The sequence below is a fragment of the Coturnix japonica genome, chromosome 12 (genome assembly GCF_001577835.2).
Source record: "Coturnix japonica isolate 7356 chromosome 12, Coturnix japonica 2.1, whole genome shotgun sequence".
Lineage (NCBI taxonomy): Eukaryota > Metazoa > Chordata > Aves > Galliformes > Phasianidae > Coturnix > Coturnix japonica.
In genome coordinates this window covers 13,861,476-13,884,010 of record NC_029527.1, presented here as the reverse complement: position 1 = coordinate 13,884,010, position 22,535 = coordinate 13,861,476, and the positions used below count along the sequence as shown (strand labels likewise).

Sequence of the window (22,535 nt, the reverse complement as noted above, 5' to 3'; positions counted from 1 at the left end):
AAGCTTTTTGTTTTTTGAAATCATTTTCATCATTCATCAGCTGTGTGTGTTAAATAGGACTTCTCTGAGCCTGAAATGGATTTTTTTCTGGAGGCTCCATTGGCCAAATTACTCTTTCTGTAAGAGGAATAGAAGAAGTTCTGCTTGATTTACAATCATGGTTGGATGCTAGACAGTGGTATCACTTACATTGGCTTACGTGATTGCTGTGGTCCTGGGTACTGCATCCTGCAGTGGGCCTGTGTTTGCAACCTTTTTTTTTAAAAAAAAAAAAACACAGATGTTTGCATAGACGTAAAGAGAAATAATATTTTGTTGATTTTATCAGCAAGGGAATGATAGGGCGTAACTTTGTGAGTTACTTTACAGCTTAATCTTATATGGCTGTGCTAAAGCTTGGGGCAGCACAGTACAGAGAAGAGGAAAGGAGAGGCTGAAGGAGGAATGAGGAACGTCCAGGAATGAGGCCATCAACTGTAGAGAAGTGCTGGCATGGCTGTGCCTCCAGACTGGAGTCTTGTGGAGATTCCTGCTGAAGTCAGGCTCTGCATCCACATGGGTGTGGATGCTGAGGGGCACAGTCATCTAACTGCTGTTTGAGACTCTGGGTCCACTTAATGTTATGTGGGTACAGTTAGCAAAATTACTTATTGCCTCAGAGGGGAGCAGGATGATCTTAAAAAAACAACCAAACAAACCTAATGAAAATCTGCTTCCAGGAAGAGCTGCAGTTTTGAGATGTTTGCTGGACGTTCACAGGATTTTTAGGGAGAGCGACCCTGCCTACATCCTTAATGATCTCTTCATTACAGACTATTGCATCTGGATTCAAAAAATCAAGTAAGTTCTGAAGTTGCTCCTGGTAAGGGAAAAGTTTTTAGCATGTTGTTTCTATGGACAAATATCATTAAAACAAACAAAAAGAAAGTGCTGTGTTCCATAATGCAAATGTGTTTGGTCCTGACATTTAGTGATGTTGATTATCCATGTATTCTTACAGCATGGTAGAAAACGTTCAGTGCCTTTTTTATATAGTGGCATCTATATAAGAGTTGTATTTTTACATAAGATGTGAATTTTCATTGATATTGATGATTTTGGGGGGGGGAGCTTTTGGGAAAATTCATGTTCAGGTTGAAGTTGTCTTGAAAAATGAATTCAAGATAAAGTTACTTAATGCATCTTTCTCAAATAAATGAGTTGCAGAACAGCCATATCACTGCTCCGTGTATCAGTGAATATAATGTCTAGGAAGTCAGCCATAAAAACCAATTTTTTTTAAATACAGCAGAAGAAAATGTATGCTATGTATAAGTGACTGATGCATTAACACATTTACTCCAGACAAATACATTATGTACCAGTTAAGCAGAACTGACAGCTTCTGGAATGAGGGCAATTAAGCTATCTTTTTGTCATAATGACATGGCACAATAGTTGTCTGTCATTAGTAGAACAAGAGAAAGAGGAACTGTAGAAATCATTGCCTATTTTTAGGGTCTGAATTGGAAAAGCATTTAAGTGTGTGCTTAAGTCGTTCTTGTTCTGTTTATCAGTGAAGCAAATGTATGTTTAAAGTTAAGTATGTTCTAAGTGAGCAGGGATGCTTTTTTTCTTTTATACATGTTAAAGGGAAGTACTAAGTTGACTTTTTTGTTCAGAAAATATGATTGGTCTGGTGAGAACAAGGGTTTCACATCTCCCATTTCCTAAGGTGAGTGTGGCACACACTGTCCAGGGAAGGAAGCTTCTTATATCCCTCTGGTGATTGCCTCTATATGGAAGTTCTGAGTGGGGGATATTTAATGATATCTTTATGATCTTTTAATGAAATTACTTGTGTCCAATCAGTCTGGATACTTTCTCTGTTTTGTTTCTTAGCTGTTCTTTACTCCATTCATAAGCTTCATTAACCTTCTTCTCCATCTTCTCCGTTCTTATCTGTAGTCCCAGGTCACTCTTCAAAGATCTGTGAAGGGCTCTTTTCTTCCCCAGGAGACTGGGGCCTCTTTGCTTAAACAGTTAGAACAGATAGTGAGTTGTTCTTAGTGGAGAGTCTGGGTGCTTTATAAACAACTGAAAGCAATGTTTTTAGCTCACCTGAACTGGTGGAGGAAACTCTGGGAGACACAGGTTTAGGAACCAAGCTTGTCTCAGGCAAAAAATGCAGTGGGTATGTCAAATGGTAGTAAGAGAACAGCCTTAATTGATGTTAAGTTTCCAGGAATGGAACACCACTGGTGGTTACTAGCTTTTAAATTTCAGTGTGGGAACAAAATCTTATAGGCAGCAGTGTGCCAATAGCTGATTACAAATCTGGTTTGAGATCATCGTTTGGCTGTGGCTTAATTAGATGAATAAGTGAATGTGTCACTGGACTGGCAGAAGATGATTTATTTTAAGCACAGTGTGTCTGGAATTGGAAACAATTAAGCTACTGAGTAAAAACAAATGCAGGTGGCTGATAGTCAATTGGATGTGGTGAGTACAGTCTAGTTCTTTAGGGATCTTTCCAGATAAGCTGATTTCATTCAGTTACCTGAAAGTGTTAGTCAAAGTAAGATACTGGCAAGTGAAATTTCATCCTTCAGTTTGCAGTCTTAAACATAGTTTTACCCGCTTTTTAGGTATTTAGAGTCACAGAATTGTAGGGGCTGGAAGCATCTCTTTGAGTTGCTTGATAAGTTAATATTTTATCTGTTGCATTAAATGCATTGCGAAGTTGTTTTTAACTGTTTGTTGGGTTTTGAAGAAAGGGAGCATGTTGCTCAACAAAATGAGAAGAAAAGGAAGAGTAAATATTAACGTGGGTAACAAAAGCTGTACAAAGACCTATGGGGGCAGATTGTAGGAAGTCTCGGCAGGTGGTGTCAGCATTTATGTTGAAAAGCCAGTTGCAGCCAGATGGAAAATTGCATCTTTAACCCCTGAGGTCATAATGACATGTCATCACTTCATTTGATCGCCCTGCTAAGTGAGCTTATCATCTGCCCTGCTGTCACTTCTGTTATTACTTTCATTTCCATAATAAAATTAAATTTAATTTGTCTGGTTTGCATGCCTCTTTTTTTTTTTTTTTTTTCTGTAGGTCAAAGATTTTACAAACCACTGTGATACATATGGCAGCCTCTGAGGTGAAGTTAGAACCAAATTTGTATTGCCAGTCTGAGCTTTTCTCCATCTTTCACACTTCACTCTGGTACAAAAAGCAGGAGGTGAAGCAGAGATGATCTTTGAGGAAACCAGAGGTTGTCTCACAGCTGCATATGGGCTGCTGACAGCAAGGGAAACAAATGTGGGTTTATTACAGAACTTTCCCTTTCGGAGGAGAGTTTTGCCTGTGACCCCTTGCATCCTTTGTAGGTGGCAGAGCAGTTTGCCCACTGGCTTGTGCTGTGTTCACTCACACAGCCTGATGTTTTCCTCCAGTGCTTTCTTTGTTTACTGTTCCTTGTATGTGCCCTCTCACAGACTGGTATCTGCTGGCTGTACCACAGCCAAGTGCAGGGCTGAGTGGCTCACCCTGAGTTGCTGTCTAGGCCGGCAGTTGAGTGCATGTTCTTCTGTATCCCTTCAGAAGAAAACAATTGAGCCTGTGCTAGTTTACAATACTCCTACTTAAATACATGTTTAGTGTTATGCATGTACCACTTCATTACTGGTAACTGTATGTTTCCTGTGTTCAACTGGAGGTGAAACTGTTGGGGCCCATGGAAATTTTCCAGGGATTACTGCATCTGTTTGTGCACAGTTCTGTAGTTAATGCAGCCCCAGATTTAATGGGTACAAGGAAAGCAGAACAATAAGGTGTTTGGTCTCTTAAGATGTGTTTATCTTCTGTTAGCACTATTTTTCTGTAGCTTGCCATCTCCTCTTATTGCAGAATGTTAAGAAGTCATGGTTTGTGTTGTGAATTGTTGTAGTTATGACACAGTGAAGGAGATCTGTTATGGCAGAAGAGATGAGCTACTAAATTACTTCAGCATATCCCACAGAACTTTGCCTGCCACTTTATTTTTTATCTGTATAAAGGCTGCTTTAGGGTTTACATGCTCTGATGTCACAACTTCGTGTTACAGAGTACATATACTCGCACCTTAAACAAGCGTAATCCTGCTAATTTGGGTGATGTGGGTACAAATGCCACTTCAAACATGGACTGTTTGCTTGGAGTTAAGAGCTGTGATTCCTGGTGGCATTTGTGCAGTCTCTCTAGAAGCTGATACGTTATTCGAATTAACTAAATAAAAGCTAACTCAAGTATTCCTAAACATGTAAAGCCTGCTTCTTTTGATTTGCAGGTGATACCTACCCTAAAAGGTAGGCTAGCTTCATAGCTCCATTCTCCTTTTCATCTCTGTTATAATGGAAACCTAGACCTTGTTACAACATAATTACCTAGTCTGATGCCAGCAGGGAGTTGCTGCTTTATGTGTAGGGTGTGAAGTTCTCTAAGTAAATGTAGGATTAATTACACTCACAGCATGTCGTCGGGGTGATGAGATTGACTGTGATTGTTCAGCCCCCCTTTTCCTTTTCCCTGGGCTGTCTGCATTACTGTTTTAATCAATACGATGCAATGTGGGCCTGAAGTTTTAAGGTCTGGCATTGCGAAGGCATCGAGGAACACAGGTCTTCCAGGAAGAAATAAGATCATAAGTGACACTGAAGAATTTTAGTGCCATCTCTCATCTCAGATTTTATAACAGAGGAGTAAGGATCTCTATCTCCAACATTATGGTTTTAGTCCATTGCATTGGTAGAAGTTTGGTAGTGGGAAGATTCTTTGTATTTCTTGTGACTGCTTTGTTGGCTTTAAGTGAATTTAAATATAAAGAGACTTAAAGGTATTTACACACTTGGGGAGGAAAAAAAAACAAGCCACTCAAATCCTGGTTTTGGAGTGTAAGGCAGCCTGCTGACATGTGTTCCAAAACCACACTGATAGTCACAGTAATGCAGATAGCTTGCTGTTGTGCCCATCCAAACACACTGTACCACTGAAGGTTCAGAAGTCTTTCCTCAGTTTAAATATTTGTACAGCTGTCTGTCTTATTAATTTACATTAAGTTCTCTATGGAGAATGCTATGTGCAGTGTTTTCCTTGCAGCTTGTTATCGTATGGACTCCCTCGTATAGTGTTCCGTGCTTGTTTTAAATGCAAAGAACATTGAAGAACATGCAGATCATGTATGGCAGCCTTTCTGAAAAGAAGTACTTCAGGCTTATATTACACTTAAGAAACCATAAAGTGGTGTATTTAAATTTGTGTAGTCAAGTAATTATGATCTTTTGGATGAATATAATTAGAATTTTGATACGTATTCCATCTATATGTTAAAATTACTTACTAGACTGATCTGCTGACTTAAAAAAAAAAAAAATCTGACCCAATTATTATTTGTTAAGATCTAGAAAACTCTGGGAGATTAAGTAGAAGCTATTTTGATTGTGGCATTTTCCTGTAGTGGTCTGGGCCTTTGTAAAGTATTCTCAAATACTCAGAGTATTTTAATAGAACAAAAACAGGCTTTTAAAGTTCTTTCAGTCCTCACTTTTTTTTTTTTTTTGCTACTTTTAGGGTTGGTGTTCATTAAATCCTATTTATTCTTTGTGGTATTGTAGCATTCTTAAGAGTAACTTAGCTGTGACATCCAGCTAAGGACTGTGCTGCCTAATGAGGGGTGCATGGAGTAGATGTTGACTGTGAACGTCTATTAGGAAAACAAATTTCAGAAAGGAGGATTTAGGAACAAAACTGCCCTAACAGATCTTTTAATGATATACTACTGGCATGTTAGTTTATTAAATTCTATGGGGGGGGGAATTGTTAACAGAAGGGTTACTCGGTGGTTTAAAGCATTCCCAAATGTTGGAGGAATATTCAGATGTTCAGCTGTTAACCTCTTGGATTCAGCAGCCATGATTTGGAAGAACAAAGGAACAGTAACTGTATATTCTGGATGAAAATCCTGCTGCTTGGTTCTGTGGGATTAAGCTGAGCTGCACGGTGTTTAAAGTACTTCTTCCAGTTTTATCCTTACTTCAGATCTCAACTCTCAGTATTGTATTTTATGTGAATTACAGTTTCATGCTCAATGGCACTTTGCCTTGGCTGTAGCTCAGGTGTCACTTTACCTTGTTTGCTGTTCATGGTAAGTACAGTTTAGTGAGGGCTGTGACCATTTTAGGTTTGTCAAAGTTCCAAGTTTTCGAAGTAGGCGGCGCAGAGAAAAAACTATTTCCATGTTGCTGCTTTGAGAGCTGCCTTGCCATTAGCATCTGCTTTTAGTGTCTGTTCTGATGCAGCTAGCTATATTACTTACCAGACAACAGCCTCATTGCCATCTGTGGTACAAGGGATAAAGCAAAATATCTTGATACTGCTCATGGTCATACCTTTGAGATGAATGCAGCAAGAAAGCTGTTTCATCTGGCTGTATAGGCATTGTTCTTAGTGTCCTGTGGTGGCTTGCAATGGTGGCTCACAACTGCAAGCCTCAATTATTGTAATTCCTTCTTAGCAGGCTTTACATGCTGGCATTACTGCTGCTGGCAGCGAGTTCAGTGCAGTGCTGCATGTGCTTACTGTCCCAAGTAATCAGGCTGTATTAGACTTGTTTTTCATTCACTTCTTTGGTGGCCTGTAGCAGTGTATTAACTGTCAGATGTCCCAGCTGGTTTTTAAGCTACTACTGAGCATGGGAATGGCTGCTTCAAATTGTCTCTTCTCATGGTCTCTTCTCAGGCTCTTTGGGGTCCGTTTTCTGTATGCTTCTGTTTGCATACTACCAAGTGTTGGAATTCCTAGCGTGCATTACGGGAAATGCTGGAAAAAAGAAGGAACTGGGAAGAGATGGGTTCTTTTATTACTTTATAAAGTGATTATATTACTATATAAAGTGAAGACAGTCCATGGCTGAGGGAGTTGGGTTTGTTCAGTCTAGAGAAGAGAAGGTTGCAGGGTGACCTCATTGCAGCCTTTCAGTACCTGAAGGGAACTTACTCCCAGGAGGGGAGTAAACTCTTTGAAAGGGCTGACAATAGCAGGACACGGGGAAATGGTTTTAAGTTAAAAGAGGGAAGATTTAGGTTGGATGTTAGGGGGAAGTTCTTTACTAGGAGAGTGGTTAGGCCCTGGAACAGGCTGCCCAGGGAGGTTGTGGATGCCCCGTCCTTGGAGGTGTTCAAGACCAGGTTGGATGGGGCCCTGGGCAACCTGATCTAGTAAAGGTGTATGTTTGGTGGCCCTGCCAGGCAGGGGGGTTGGAACTACATGATCCTTGAGGTTCCTTCCAACCCAGGTCATTCTGTGATTCTGTGTGATTCTGTGATTCTGTTTTCAGAGTGTTTATCTGAGTACTGTCCAATATCCTTAGCAATATGTAAGAGAGTGCTGTGCATCTTTTTATAGATAAAAATTCATGGTAACATTAGAAACAGTTCTTTTTTTAAGTAGAGAATATGATTTGAACAGATGAGTTGCACAGACTGACCCAGATTGGCAACATATGCTTATTTGAACAACATGTGTTTTAATACAATCAAGTCTAAGATGGCACACATACAGTAAAAGATTGTAGATCGTAGTCGAGGGCTGAAGAATAGGACATAGTTAATGGCAACAGCTCCAGGAAAAATCGTTTGGGTCATGCTTGAGAACTGCTGGAACCTGAGTCCGCATGCCTCTCTCAGTAGGTAAGAGAGCAATGAGTGCCGAAGAGGCAGAACAGAGTCATTTCTCAGAAGGTGGCATCATTTGTGGGACAGCTCACACTGATTCCAGCCTCTGCTTCTCAAAATGAGGTTGAGAATTGGAAAAAACAACGGGAGCAAAGGCTCCGTGAATGTGTCAGATTGACTTGTGCTGTGGCAAGAGTGGAAAAAAACATTGTAGTTCACTGGTAAGGAAGTTAGAAGTGGTGAAGACATCTGCAGGTATGAAGGGGAAGAGATTTCTGTTGTCTGTTGTGTGACATAATTAAAGATAAAATGCAAAGCCACCTCTGGGTGAACATGGATTTGTACTAGCAGTATGTTCTAATGTTTTTCTGGTCAAAGATAGTTGAGTTGGCTGATTCTCCATAGGTTATCGAGTTATTCTTTATGGTCTTCTTTGTTTCAATCAAGGTAGCATAGCTCAGAAACGTACCTTGTATTTCAGATGCTAACCATGGGTCTCATACAGAAACAACAAGAGGTTCTTTACAATTTATTTTTCTGAAGTATCTTTTTCTAGCCATATGAAGGGAGTGCTGTCATTTAGCACGTAGAACTTAAGTAAGGGCTCGCTGATTTATTGAAGAGAATGTTGGCTGTTGATGCTTGAATTTGGTGGAGAACCCACATTTATTTTCGTGCCAAATCATTTGCTTTTAATCCTCAGTGAGATCACGGTTCTTTGATTTAAAAATAGTAACTAAGAATTTGCAAGCACGTTGTGCTTCTCATCTTTCACTGTTTTGATGCATGTTTTTAATATAGTTTCTTTTTGTTTACTGTCATCCTGTGCTGCTGTGCTTCTTGTTAAATATTGCATCTTATTTAAGGCCTGAGCTGTCACTTGAATTGTCTGTAGAGCAGTAGGTGTGCGCAGAGCACTTTGTAAATAACAATACCCAAGTAATGTAATATATAACTTAAGAGGCTTAAAGCAAAACGTTGTTTGCCCTGAAGGCTGAGAAGTGTGATAGACAGGTGGATATAATGCCAGAAATTCTCCTTTATATGTTTTAGCGAGCCCTGTAAAACATGGATTTTTAACAAGGGATTTAATCTCTCCTCCCAGCTGCTAGCTGCAGTTCCCTTTGATGTTTTTCCTCTTCTTTCCTCTGTTTGTTTTTTTCTTATTTATTCCATCACTTTTCTATGGCTTGTATTCCTCCAAGCTGTGTCTGAGTGCACCTTGCTGTGGGTAGAGAAGGAAGAAAAGAAAGCCATTTTTTCCCCCTCAGGCAATTGCTTTGATTTCCCGAAGTTGTTGGGAGGCAGCTCCTGTCTGCCTGCAGAAGGGTCAGCAGTGGGTGTCATGTCTTGCAGCCTGCACGTCTCCGCTGGCTCTTCTGCCTCCATTTGGGGAAGGCAGTGCTTGTGCAGGAGGAGCGTGCAGCTGCGATCAAAGCGGGAGCTGATCAGTGGGCTGCTAATGCCTTCCTGCTTTTTTTTCAGCCCTCTCTGGAGTGGGCTTGGTTCAGTGAGTGGGGCATTATCATCATTTCAGTGCCTAAAGGGGGAATCACACCCTGGAGTCCCTGGTACTAGGAGCCCTACAAGCACTGTGGGATGATGGGGCGGAGGTGATAGCAGGCTGATCAGTTTGGGCCCCTGTGGATGTATGCTGTCCTGCTGGGACCTTGCAAAGTTTTCATGTCTGGTGTCTTTCTGTGTTGAGATCATGTGAGTTGGCAGGGATCTGTGACTGGGATGGCTGCAGGTTGGGGTTGCCATTGGGGTGTTGTGGGTTTCAGTCAGGGTACTGATCTACCTCACTAGGATTTCTGTTGTTAGAGTGGTAAATCCCATTGTAAAGGGGTAGGTTCCTGTTTCTATAAGGTATTCTTAACAGTGCCCTTAAGTCCATTTGTTATCATTGTTTCCATTATCTTTCCTCATGCATGATGACTTATGCATTATTCTGACATTAAAGTTCACATCTTCTGCACTTTTTGTGGCCATCTTTCATCACCATGTTATAATACAAACTGATTTTCAGTGTTAGGAGTTCAAGATCCTGGATCATGAGAGGAGCTGGTAAAGACTAAGTTACATGTAATGGCAGCTGAGATATTTAAGATCAAGATGACGCTCATGTAGAATGAGTGTTAGCATTCCATTCTGTAACACAGTCAATATTTGCCATCACAGTTCACAATCTGTTCCTTTCTCTCTGCATCTGTTTTGTGGTGAGTTATCTGTTCACCACTTGTTATTTTATTTATCATTTAGAACTTTGGATGCTGTGCCATTGTTAGATATGTAGGCTTGTTGCAACTCACTGAAGCTATTTTGGCGACATCGAACTGTTTGTAAAATCACAAACTATTCTTAAAGTATAAACACTGATTCTTTTTTGTAGTCCAGTGTTAATTAATTACAAGTTATTTTTTCTTATGCATATTTTCATAATAACATACACATAACTAAGCTGTACTTGATTTCTTTTATAATATGCTTAGTTACAACTAACTAAAAAGGCCAAGTAATTAAAGTAAAATATTATACTTCATCTTTGTTTAAAATATTTATAAATGGGAAATTCAGCTCATATAGTATTCAGATTAATTATAAAAGAAGTGCTGTGGAATTTCAGAAAAAAAATATGGAAAGTCACTTGAAATGTTCAGATTTATTAACATACAGTCACTTAAATTGAAATGATGGTGCTGTGCTTTGTATTTGATTTATGCTTAACAAACTGTAGTACTTTAAGCTATGTAGATAGCAGTTCATGTTTACAAGGTTGCAAGTTGGATTGCAGCATATCACTCTTAGCTCCCGAATTCATGCAGTGCCCTTTGAAATGCAGAATTTCAAGATGAAAGCGGTTTATATTTCCCTTAAGCCCATTGGATTCTTCCACATCAGCCATTGCTTTGTGCTCAGGACTGCTCTCTGCTACCTGAAGACATACGATGGGTTTCTCTTGGCAGTTCTCTCTTGTACAGAGAGATGTATTTTCCAGACTATGCCTTAAACTCAGCACTCCCATTTTATTGTGTGGTTTTCCTATGATTAACGTAAAAATTTGGTGTGCAGCAAATACTTCTCCAATCACCACTTTGATGTCTACAAGGGAAGAAGGGGAAAATGAGCCTGTGACTTTCGTACAACAAACCCAGTCTTTGTGCCCTGGTTTCTTCATGTTCTCTAACATTTCCATCATGGAGAAGGCAGCATGTGCAGTAACCAGTCTAAGTGTGGATGAGCTCCTTGGTATAGCCATGCTGTGGTCTCCCTCCATGCTATTGCACACACAGCTGTGTTCTCTCTGCCTTTTCTCATGGGGGATTATTTTGGATCTACCTCTGTGTATTTTCATCAAATATGTAGGAATATAAAATCTTTCTCAACTCATAGCCTCTCAAATTTGATTGAAGTTGCCTATTATTTCTAAGAGCTGTTATAAGGGAAATCATTATCACTAAGTGTAGAGATTGTCTAACTGCATAGACCTGATTTATTTAGGCTAAAAATGACAACCTATTACCTTGAGAAATGGAGAGAATTAATTTTATATGCAGTTGCATGAAATATCCTGAATAGACTGGACGCGTTATTTTAGCCCCTGGCTTTTCATAAGGAAACTTAGAAACTAAGTTGTTCTTAGCTCTGTGTTCTGGAGACTGTTTATTTCCTACGAAGGCAGTGGTTAACATGGCACTACATCCCATGAACAAATGTTGTGTTGTATTTACACTCATCTGTCTTTCTTTTGCTGCAGATAATGTGGAAGATTAGTTAAAGTTTAGGTCAATTTCTTACCTGAGTCCTGAAGAAAATTGTTCTGTTTCTCCTTCACAAACACATTAAATTCAGCTTTGTTCTTACATTACCTTTGGTGCTCATTGATCAGAGCTAATGAGATTTTAATGGGGTTATTTATTGGTTCTGCCTCTCACTATAAAAATGTATAATAAACCAAGTAGGTGGAACTGTTGAATAGTGTGGTTTGCGTTGTCTCGCTGGCTGTTAATGGCACTGCCTTTGCTGTGATTCTTCAGATCTCATAGAGCAAGTAGGATTCTGATGGACCACCTTTAAGATGGTTCATTTCAGGAAAAATGATAAAATAACAAAAATCTGGAAACAGTGATTTAGTAAATGTTACTTATTCTATAAATAAGTGTCTTTAAGGAATTTTGTGGCATTACTCTCCATTTTTGCAGGAGGGAATGGAAAAATGTTTGACTTTCAGGCTTTTCTGCTCATTAGGGACCTGTGGTATTGTCTGTGCAAGGATAAAATATTATCTGTATTCTGAATGAATGTGCTTCTTTCCAAGAAAGAGATGCCCTTTGTGTTAGTTAATGGGTGTATTTTCTTTTCCACTTCATGCCTCAGACTTGAGGGTAGTGTTGTTCTGCTTCATTAAGTTTTAGTAGTGCTTTGCTGTTGAGGCTGGTTGTGTTCCCAGAACTGGACAAAATAAAATCTGTGAGTAGTTCCCCAGTCTTGCAGGAAATTGAAGGAAAAGGGTATGTAAGGTACTTTGCAATAAGAGCAAATCATTATTATGGTCTGTAATGTAGCAGAGTTTGCAGATAGGTAAAGTGTTTGTCGCTGTTTAAAATGTACCAAGACTACACTCTCTGCCTTTAATTTCATTCAGAGCTTGATTTCATTTGCTACTTCCTGCAAATAAACCTTGTGAGAAGTCTCCTAAGCATTCTGTGAAGCCTTTGACATGGTCCCTCACCACATCCTCCTCTCTAAGTGGTGTGGATTCGAAGTATGAACTGTACAGTGAATTAGGAATTGGCTGGCTGGACACAGCCAAAGGGTTGTGATTAATGGTTCTGTGTCAGGGTGGAGGCTGGTCATGAGTGGTGTCCCTCAGGGGTCAGTCCTGGGACTGGTGCTCTTCAGCATCTTCATCAATGACAGATGATGGCATTGAGTGCACCCTCAGCAAGTCTGTGGATGGTACCAAGCTGAGTGGTGCTGTCGATACATTGGAAATTAGGGAAGCCATCCAGAGGGACCTGGACAGGCTGGGGAAGTGAGCCTGTGTTAACCTAATGAGGTTCAATAAGGCCAAGTGCTGCACTTGGGTCAGGGCAATCCCAGGTAATTTTACAAACTGGGGGAAGATCTCCTTGAGAGCAGCCCTGCGGAGAGGGATGTGGGGGTCCTGGTGGACAAGAAGCTGGACATGAGCCAGTAGTGTGTGCCTGTGGTCCAGAAGGCCAAATGTGTTTTGGGCTGCCTTAAAAAGGGTGGCCAGCAGGGAGAGGGAAGTGATTGTCCCTCTCTACTCAGCTCTTGTGAGGCCCCATCTGCAGTGCTGCGTCCAGGCCTGGGGCCCCCAGTACAGGAAGGATGTGGAGCTCTTGGAGCGGGTCCAGAGGAGTCTAGTAAGATGATCAGACGGCTGGAACACCTCTCTTGTGAGGAAAGGTTGAGGGAACTGGGCTTGTTTAGCTTAGAGAAGGCTCCAGGGAGACCTCATTGTGGTCTTCCAGTACTTGAAGGGAACATATAAGCAGGAGTGGGAATGGCTGTTCATAAGAGTGGACAGTGATGGGACAATGGGGGAATGGTTTTAAACTAAGACAGGGGAGGTTTAGGTTAGAGATTAGGATAAAGTTTTTTTACACAGAGGGTGGTGACACATTGGAACAGGTTGCCCAGGGAGGCTGTGGTTGCCCCATCCCTGGTGGCATTCAAGGCCAGGCTGGATGTGGCTCTGGGCAGCCTGGGCTGGTGGTTGGTGGTCCTGCATATAGTGTGGGGCATGAGGGGGGTTGAAACCAGATGATCATTGTGGTCCTTTTCAACCCAGGGCATTCTGTGATTCTATGTGATTCTATGATTGCAGGGCTCATTCTAAGCTTGCATTTTCAAAACTACTTCTGTGTGGTTAGAAGTCCTTGAATAGTGAAGCACTCATTAAGAGTGACCTTGAAAGGGGGGAATGGTATCTCACATAAAACACATGATGTAAGGTGTAATTGAATCAGAGGCTCTTATCTCTGTGCAGATTCTGAAGCTTGTTTTCTTTCCTAACCAGTGACTGTAGTAGTTTGGGCAAGTGAACGGTGTGTTTGGTGTGAGTTTCTTAGGGTTGTTGCTAAATGTCCATTTGTGAGGGTTATTTCCCTGAACGGGAGGATTTTTTGTTATCTTTATTAGTGACCACTTTATGCTTGTCTGAGCCTGTTGACCCAGGTGTTTCTACTTTAATGAAGTTATCTTCTGCAGCCAATGTCATTCTTGTTATTACTTCTGTGTTTTACAGTCAGAGTTGATCAAACTTAGTCTTTTTCATGGCCTGAATATTTTATTAAAATCAAATTGTCCTTCAATTCTGTATTGTAATAATGGAAAAACAATTTTAAACAGCTAGAAAGAAAAAAAAATAAATATGTAATGGATCAAGTGTGGAGAGATGTTTATCTTGTTGGTTGCCAGTGACAGTCCATGCAACAGCAACAGTGATGTTGTATTGCAGCCTGCCCTCACCCAGTCTTGTGGCAAGGTGGGTAATTGTTATCCCTTACAGTTTAACCAGTGCTTAGTGTCTCGTGCATACTTCCACTTCCACACCCTCTTCATCTGAACTGCTGGGACTCTGCTTTGGGATAGTATCTGGTGATGCCTGAGATAGTATTAATTCCAGAATTGCTTTAATTCTTATGATGCCTCTAGCTAAAAAGAGGTTGTGGGAAGTTGTAATTAATGCTGCTAGGTATGTAATTTGGAACACATTTAAAGTGGTTTGCTCTTGGCTGGTTGTACTGCTTGTTATCTTACCTGTTTTATCTGAGAAAATGGGTGTGTGAAACTTTCTCTCATGAGTGTGAATTTTGCCAGGCCTTGTTGAGAAGGGTGGTTTAAATGTAGGCAGCTGCTTTCTGCTTAAACTGGACAACTTCTCATGCAGTAATCATATAATATTTAGACAGCTGGGAGTACTGCATGATCCAGCAGTCAGAAAGGCTTTAGCTTAATGCTGCAGCTTTGCTGTGAGATGAATCTGAGGTGTCCAGAGCCTCAGTTGGCTGGAGGTGAGTTACCCAACTGCTCTGTGTTTGTCAGCCCTGCTGACTGGCACAGCGTGATGCTAGTTTGTAGTTGAATGCATCTTGAGGAATTGTTGGCCTGGGAGGGCTGGCTGCTTGGCAATAGAACAGGCCCATTTTCTTCTTTGGTGCAACTTACAACGCTACAAAGGCAAGTCTGCACTTGAAGTATCTACTGTTTCTTTGAGATTTGTTTATCTTGCCTGTAAGGCTTAAAGGTAATTAATGTAAAGTGTTTTACATGTAAAATAGGGCTTGTCAGCTCTGTAGAGCCAAGTTAGCATTGCTAGCATGGAGGACTGATTCCCATTGTAACACAATTAATAGGCTCTAACCACATTGGAACAGCATCATATAACAAGGCTTTGGGTATAAATCTTGGTTCCAAGACCAGTTAGGTTGCATTCAAGCACCAGGCTGGTAACCAAAGCTGTTGTCAATGTCTTTGATATGTAGGTGTATGTGCTTTGTTGCTTTTGTGCTGTACTTGGGCACAAACAGCTCAATCTGCCGTGACAGCACTTGTGCTCTCTATGCTGACTTGATTCTGATTGAGCAATGGTAGAGAGGAGGAAAATCCTATTGCACTGCAGTTGTGGTTTGTATCTGTTTTACACCTAGTTTGCACCGCGGACTTCAGAAAGGTTGATGTTTGTATATATCTGTAAATGCAAAGTCACACATGATTCAGTAGAAATAATCTATTGTTTACAAAGACAGGTGCAAGCTAGAACTTGTACTCCTACAAGCAAATACTGCTCCATAGTGAAATACTACAGGCTCCAGTTTTTAAAGGCTGTCAGGCCTCCCATGTTTGCAAATACTTTGCACAGTATTTTCAGTATGCAACTTGTGTGCTGTGATCAAGTGTGCCTCATGTAGAATGAAGTGCAGAGTGCTGATTTTATATATTTAACTTCTCTGTTTTTTTTTTTTTAATGTAACAGAACTACTGAGGCAGGCGGTTTGGGTGGACTGCAGGTGGGAAGGCCACTTTAAAACCTTTTCCTTTTGTGCTGCTTCTCACTGAAGGTATACAGAAACACAGTTAGTTTTACTGTAACACTTCGGGAAAACTAGAGGATTTTGTCTGGACGTGTCCCATGTCCTGTGTTTAGTCTTTACCTGCTGTGGCCCGGTAACTTTGGTGGGCTTTCCTTCCAGCTGTTGTTGAACCTCCCTGCAAAAGCTCTTCTGATACTTTCTTTTTGCACAGTTGTTACTGTTTTACTATCTGTGATGTATGAAACAGAATTTTCCTGCTAGCACTTGGAGAGTCTCTTGTGCTTTCTAGGCCAGGTTTATACAGCACCTCTGTCCTGAAGTTTTCATTTCAGACTTGGTGGCAGAGACCCGAGGTGCCTTGTTGTTACCTGTTCCTCAAAGCTGTGCCTTAAACAAAACACGCATCTGAATAGTTTAACCTGTAATTAAACATTTTCCTTAAGCAACTGACATCTTGATAACTAATAATTACCTTGTGTGGCACCTTTAAAGCCTATTAGGCAGGTTTATGTAAGAACACTATTACCATAATAATAAGATATCATTACCACAAATGCGCATACTGAATGAGCGTGTCTTAAAGTAATCATGCAATTCCATTAATCATACTTGAAAAATTAACGTATTGACTGTTTAATCTCTAAAATGCTACTCCAAAGGGTTTTGGAAACAGCAGGACTTGTTTACAGCAAGTCTGCAGTGCGTGATATCTCATTGCTGGTGTCTCACTTTTGTTTCCTGAATTGTTGCTTACTTTTCAGCCAAAGAAATCATCAGTTCAGACTCAGGATCCCTCAGAAGCATTTTCATGCTCTGATTTCTGTGCCTTTTGCCTTTTGTCCAGAGGATAACAGCACCTTTTCTGAAGGCTGATGTGTAACACAGTCCTGAAATTCAGTTTTCCTTGAAATCAGTTAATTGCATTAACTGAGATGGACCAATACATACCAACTGTAATGCTGCTAAGGAAAGAAACAACTCATAGTGCTGTTATTCAATTCTTTTTTTGTTTTTCGTAGAAGAAACTGGAAAGTTTGGGAGTGGAGTTGTCTGCTTTTATCTGCAGATTTGTCAGAAACGTGAGACTTTGAGGCTTTCCTTCTATTTGAAATGTTGAGGTCTGCAGACTTCCATATTTTTCTGGAAGAGACTTGATGAGTGAAGTGGGTGGTGGGAGGGAAGTGTTTCATCTCCTAAGAAATCTGAGTAACCGAAAGTGGCTTTTTATACTGTTCTAAATCCAGTTAAAATCAAATACCTGATGCAGCAAAGAGCTAAAAAATGGCAATGGGGCTTTGGGCAGCCTGGTCCAGGAGAAGGTGTCCCAGCCCATGGTGGTGGACTGGGGTTCGATGTTCTTCAGGATCCCTTCCAACTCAAACTGTACTAAGACTCAGTGAAAATAATGTTCTGGGTTTTCAATGACCGCTCAGAAGACTCCTGTTCTGGTTGGCTTGACGTGGTTTTGGGGTGTCCATGCAGTTGCAGAAGGTTGTGTAGGTCTGCATGAAGCCTTCTCCTTTGCTCAATAACGAAACATTCTCTGTGACCTTGTGTGCAGTGCTGGCTGTCACTGCTCCACAGGACACAGCTGTGACAACTGAAGCAAAGCAGTTGTAGATATCAGGAGGACAGATGGAGTTGTTGGCCTTTTGCAGGCATTTGCTCATTCAAGCAGAGTGTGCGTTTGTGCTGTTGCTGTTCGGATGGCAGGGCAGGCTGTTTGAACAATGGCATCTTCTGATAATCCTTTGTAAAGATGAAAAGCATGTCTTCTCCCTGTAGTTCTAACCTAGCTTTTGAGGAAAAGGAGCACACGTGAATCTTGAAGCCACAGTTGTTTTACAAGTTAATTATCATTATTTTGTAGTCTCTTTTGATCAAATAGGAGGTAAGCTGAGCTATTCAGAAGAATGCCTCTTGTAGCTTTATGCTGTCCAGTGAGACCAGTGTTTGTCTGCTGCTGTCAGGCACCGACGTTTTCATTTCTTTTAATTCATTGATGGAAATGCACTTGAGTACACAGTGCTCAGAAACCCGCAGCTTTAGACAGGCCATTCTTTTATCTGTCGGATGTACCACATCACATCATAGGAAACCAATGTGTGGAGTCAGGCACTGTGTTTTTTCCTCATCTCTTATCATTAGTAATCTGGAGCACAGTGGAGTATTTATTAATGTAAAAATATGCACAGTGCCATACATCTCCTTAATACTTGACTCTTTCCTGTGGCAAATTCCTGTATCTAAGGTGTTGATGTTGTAACAGAACAGTGAAAGAGGAGGAGGGAGGTCTAAGTGATTTCAAGGACTGAACATCTCACAGGAAACAAACCTATGAAAGTAGAGGTGCAAACAAAAATGCACGTAGTATTTCAGGAAACAAAGTGACAAAAGTGATGGAAGAAATGTGTGGATAAACAGAACTTGAAAAATTGATTGTCTATAATGGCAGATGAAAAACAGGTGGAGTTGGAGATGCATCGCCAAAGGAAATTGTGCATACAGTTGCTTATGGATGTCCAAGAAATTAGAAGGAACTGCATGTGAAAGAGGCACAAAACAACGTTCTGTCACAGTGCGCATTTAGTCCGTGGAGCCTGGCTGTCCACAAGAATATGGCAGGTAGTAGGACAGTAAAATAAACAGAAATTGCACCTTCGTATAATGAACCTCCCTTGCAGGGGGAGAGAATGTGCACACATGTGGAGTTGGAAGGAAGTGGGGAACAGTTTCAAAAGCAAAGAAGAAAAGGGTTTTCTGTAAGGGGTGTGAACTTTGGTGACTGAAAGCCTAAACCAGCTGTTAACCAGTGAGTTCAGGATACAAGTTTCACTGCAAGCCAGATTACTCTTACTACCTACCTGTGAGGCTTTAGGAACCTTTCCATTGATCAGCTGGTTTTTTTGGTTCCTTCTTGTTTTTAGGAAGATGCTTTCTTTGTTCCAAATTAGGTTGGAAACTTCTTAGTAACTTAAGGTTACCTTAAGAGGTAACTAAAAGTACCTAAGGGTAACTTAAAGTTCAAATGCTTGATAAAAATGAAGTATTACGCAGAAGATCTACGTGTGGATAATGCCAAGTAAGCAACTTTTGGAAAACTTGGAACCTGTGCTTATATTGAAGGTTGTTTAGATTTATGGTTTAATTTTTAGCTTTGGAGTTGCTTCTGGTAAACAGTTTCCTTAGTTTTCCACTCTATCGGTTGGTCTAAGGAAGGTTAATGATTGTATTTCAAGTCGGGCTTTGAAATGCTGCACTCTGTAAAGTGGGTAAAAAATTGCATTACATTTCCCTTCCTCCACATTTAAATACAATTCCTTTAGGAGCAAAAGAAAAAAAAAGAAAAGAGGAGTATGTTATACTGAGTAATTATCCCCCCTGGGAAATAGAATATAAAGATCTTTAAAATCATTCAGCTGAGAGAACGAGCGCTTTAACTTCTGCCTCGCAGGAGTCGTGTATTACATTATCAGCTACTTGCTCCGGTGTCAGTGTGTCGTGCCTTGCAGGTTAGCAGGTTTTGGCAGAGGAAATGAAACCCAGTCGGTTACTGCAGGATTTATAGTAGACCTGCTGTTGCAGGAAGTGGTGAAAAGTTGATTGATAGTCTAAGGCAGAACTCCACAACAAGAAACAGGATGTGTGCTTACGACTTTATACCTGCTTTCCCCTCTGTCTGCCTCCCCATTTCAAGGCATTCTTTGGCTTTTTGTTCTCTCTGTTTATAAGTCTGTGATGGGCTTTCCTGGTAAAGCATGAGCTGACCTCAAAACACATGAGGGAATGGAAATTTCTGCTGGAATACAAAGAGCAAAGCACAGTGTGCAGACAGTGTAGCGAGCATCTCCATGGCACTGTGTATGCACTGAGGTGACTGTAAAGAGAAGATATCACAGATGCAAAGACTGGGAAGTGTGGGATAAGTAGCATGGTTGTAGTTCAGCTTCTTAAAGAATGAAAACAACCCTGAGTTGGACTTGTTTTCCCTTACTGTGTGTTGCTGGAACATCAGATTTCTTTTCTGAAAATCTCTGAAGTCTTTCAGTGGGATATGGCTTAGCCTTGTGAGAAGTGACTAGACAGCATTTAAGGCTTGTGTTCTGCATATCAAATGTTTGTGAAGTTAAATAATACGCTTTGTTCTTCTTATTAAAGGTCAAAGAAGTTGGCAGCACTTTCTGAATCCTTGCAGAAAACCACGCTTGCAAAGTCCCACTTAGGATTTGAGCTAGAAGAGCTGGAAGCAGCAGCAGTGCTGGTACTAGAAGAAGAGAGCAAGTTAACAGCTGCTGGCATGGTTTCCAGGCAACAGCTGCCATCCTCTGAGTCGGAGACAAGTGACTCTGAAGAATCAAGCAGCACTTCATCATCTGAGACAGAAGGGTCTGATTCAAATGAGCGAGAGTCCTCAACTGCTGAAGATGGGAAAATAAATCCTTTACAAGGCATGCTTCAAGAAGAGAGGACAGCTCCACTTATTGACTGTAATGGATTAAGGCAAGGCACAAACGCTTCAACGTTTGAGGTTAGTGACGAAAAATCAGAGGCTTCTTTGCAATCTACTTCTGTTCCTGGAAAATTGATAGAAGAATTAGGAGAGCAAATGCACACTGCAATGAGACTTTCGGAACAACCTGAAGGATTGGCTGGTGCAAGTGGCTTTGCTTTAGGGGAACAAGAAGAAAACAACGTGTCTGAACCTGTTGGGTTTTCCAAGGCTAATACTGGGAAGCGGGATTTCCTGGAGGTGCCTTCGAAGACAAATACACTGCTTTTTCTTGGCAGCACAAATGAAGATGGAGACTAGGGGGCTATGTTAGAGCACAGCGTGACCTGCCCAGCACAGCTCAGTGCTGTATCGAGGTCTTCTCAAGGCCATCCTAAGCTGCAAAGAGAAGTTAATATTTTTTTTCACGTTGACAGTTTGAAGGATAAGATTTCTTTTGAAAAGAATGGATATGACTGTATGGTACTCTCAGAATTATTTTTTAATTCAACAGAGTGAGAATTGATCTCTGCGTATAGGAATGTGGAATTCCAGTAAGTTTCTAGAAAGAGTTTTTGTTAAGTTATGTAGAAGAATGATGTTGTAATCAAATACAGTTGAAGTAACTTGTAATGTTTCAGTTATTCTTACATGTTGGGATTTACTTGAAAAATGTTTTTATGGTTGCAGAAACTTGTTTGATGTTATTCTATGTTTTTTCATATTGAAATACTTTGTAGCTAACTGCATTAAAAATACTGACGGTTATAATGTTAAAGATGTAATTAATTCTGGCAAATTAGGTACATTCTATTTTTTTTTTTTTAAATAAAGGAATGTTTCAGTTCATGTTAGGTCTACAGCTCGTATTTCTGTGGTCTTCATGCAGGTTATTTCAACTTTTGACTGCCATTAATTCTTTTGTTTGTGAAATATTTTCACACTTGAACACTACGATGGCTTTTTTTGAAGAAGTCCTAATGATTTCTTCTGTATATACTCTTAACATCACCAAAGTAATATTAACCAAAATGATGAAATAACATGATGCAGTGTTCTTAAGTACAGGACCAAAAGCAAACCTGCACTGTCTAGACATATCTTTGCTACTTGTTTGTTAAATAGCTTTGGCCAACTCATTTACTCCTCTTTGTCTTTCAGATGTTAAAATAATCCACTCACTCTGTATGTTTAGTGCTGAGTTCTGCTAGCAGTAAACAAGTCCTTGAAATGAGGTGGAAGCTGCAAATGGTGCCTTGGTATTCAGCCTCTACTAGAGGATTTGGTGAGGGAAGCAGGATGGGATATGGAGCACCAGGTTTGGCCCAGCATTCTGACAGAACAAGACCTTCTGATCCATACCTCTGGAGGAGCAGGCCATGATTACTTTCCAGCCTTTTAGCTATTCAAATAGTATATAAAAGCCCTGTGCTTAAGGACTTTTCACCAGTGTTGTACTGTGCCGGAAACCAGCAGGCCAGTTGTCTTCCCATGCTGACTCCTTTTCAGCAAGAACTATGACCCTGCTCTGCCAATATTATTTTAATGTTCATAAATACCTATCAGTTGCTTAATCAGCCTCTACATTCTGTTCCCCAGGGGAGGAACCTTTCTCATCGTGTCAGCGAGCACTTATTCTTCCAAATGCTTGCAATAAAATCTACGCTGTCGCTGCAATTATGCAGTGTATGTCTGGGGAGGAAATGTCTTTAAAGAGGAAAGAAGTAACTACCTTCTCTCTTGCCATGTTACAGGTGTGAACTGCAAAGCTTCTTTCCGCTGAGTGTGGGCTGGAGAAAGTTGAGCTAGTATGAGTGTTGGTATGAGTTCAGAAATGTGAATTACAGAATGCCTGTCAACTTTTACCATATCCTGTCTGTTCCTATGCACTTGGTGTTGTGGTGGTATGCCCCAAGATCCATTTCCATGCCCAGTTAATGTCCACTTAGCATCATTTTTGATGCTCAGTTCTGTCTTCTGCAAAATTCTTTTCATTGGTTGCAGAGCCAATAATGGATGTTGATTTATATATTGATAGCAATTTTATGAGCATTGTAAGTGATCATCATAGTGGTGAAGTGGGAAGATTTTCCATATGGAGCAATAAGATTTTTTTGTGTGACTGCATTATCCAGCACACCCAGCGTGCTCAGGATGAACAACGTTGGTATGAAAGTTTTACCTTTCTGAAAAGAACACAGACCCTTCAAAAGAAAAGTGGAGCTCTGTAAACTTGTTGAGCAAAAGCTGAGGCTTGCTGAATCCACAAAGCACAAACGCTGGGAAGAGAAGAAAACAAA

General features: G+C 40.6%; 1 protein-coding gene across 7 annotated transcripts in view; it reads left to right on the top strand.

The window, feature by feature from the left end:
- The window catches only part of SHQ1 (SHQ1, H/ACA ribonucleoprotein assembly factor), a 41,164-nt gene extending 20,080 nt beyond the window's left edge, over positions 1 to 21,084 (top strand). For all 7 annotated transcript variants that reach the window (XM_015875117.2, XM_015875111.2, XM_015875119.2 and 4 more), the window contains exons 11-12: positions 720 to 840; positions 19,905 to 21,084. In XM_015875117.2, the coding sequence (XP_015730603.1) occupies positions 720 to 840; positions 19,905 to 20,556 (773 nt within the window). In that variant the 3' untranslated portion in view covers positions 20,557 to 21,084. The remainder of the gene's footprint in view (positions 1 to 719; positions 841 to 19,904) is intronic.
- Positions 21,085 to 22,535: the final 1,451 nt, after the last annotated feature.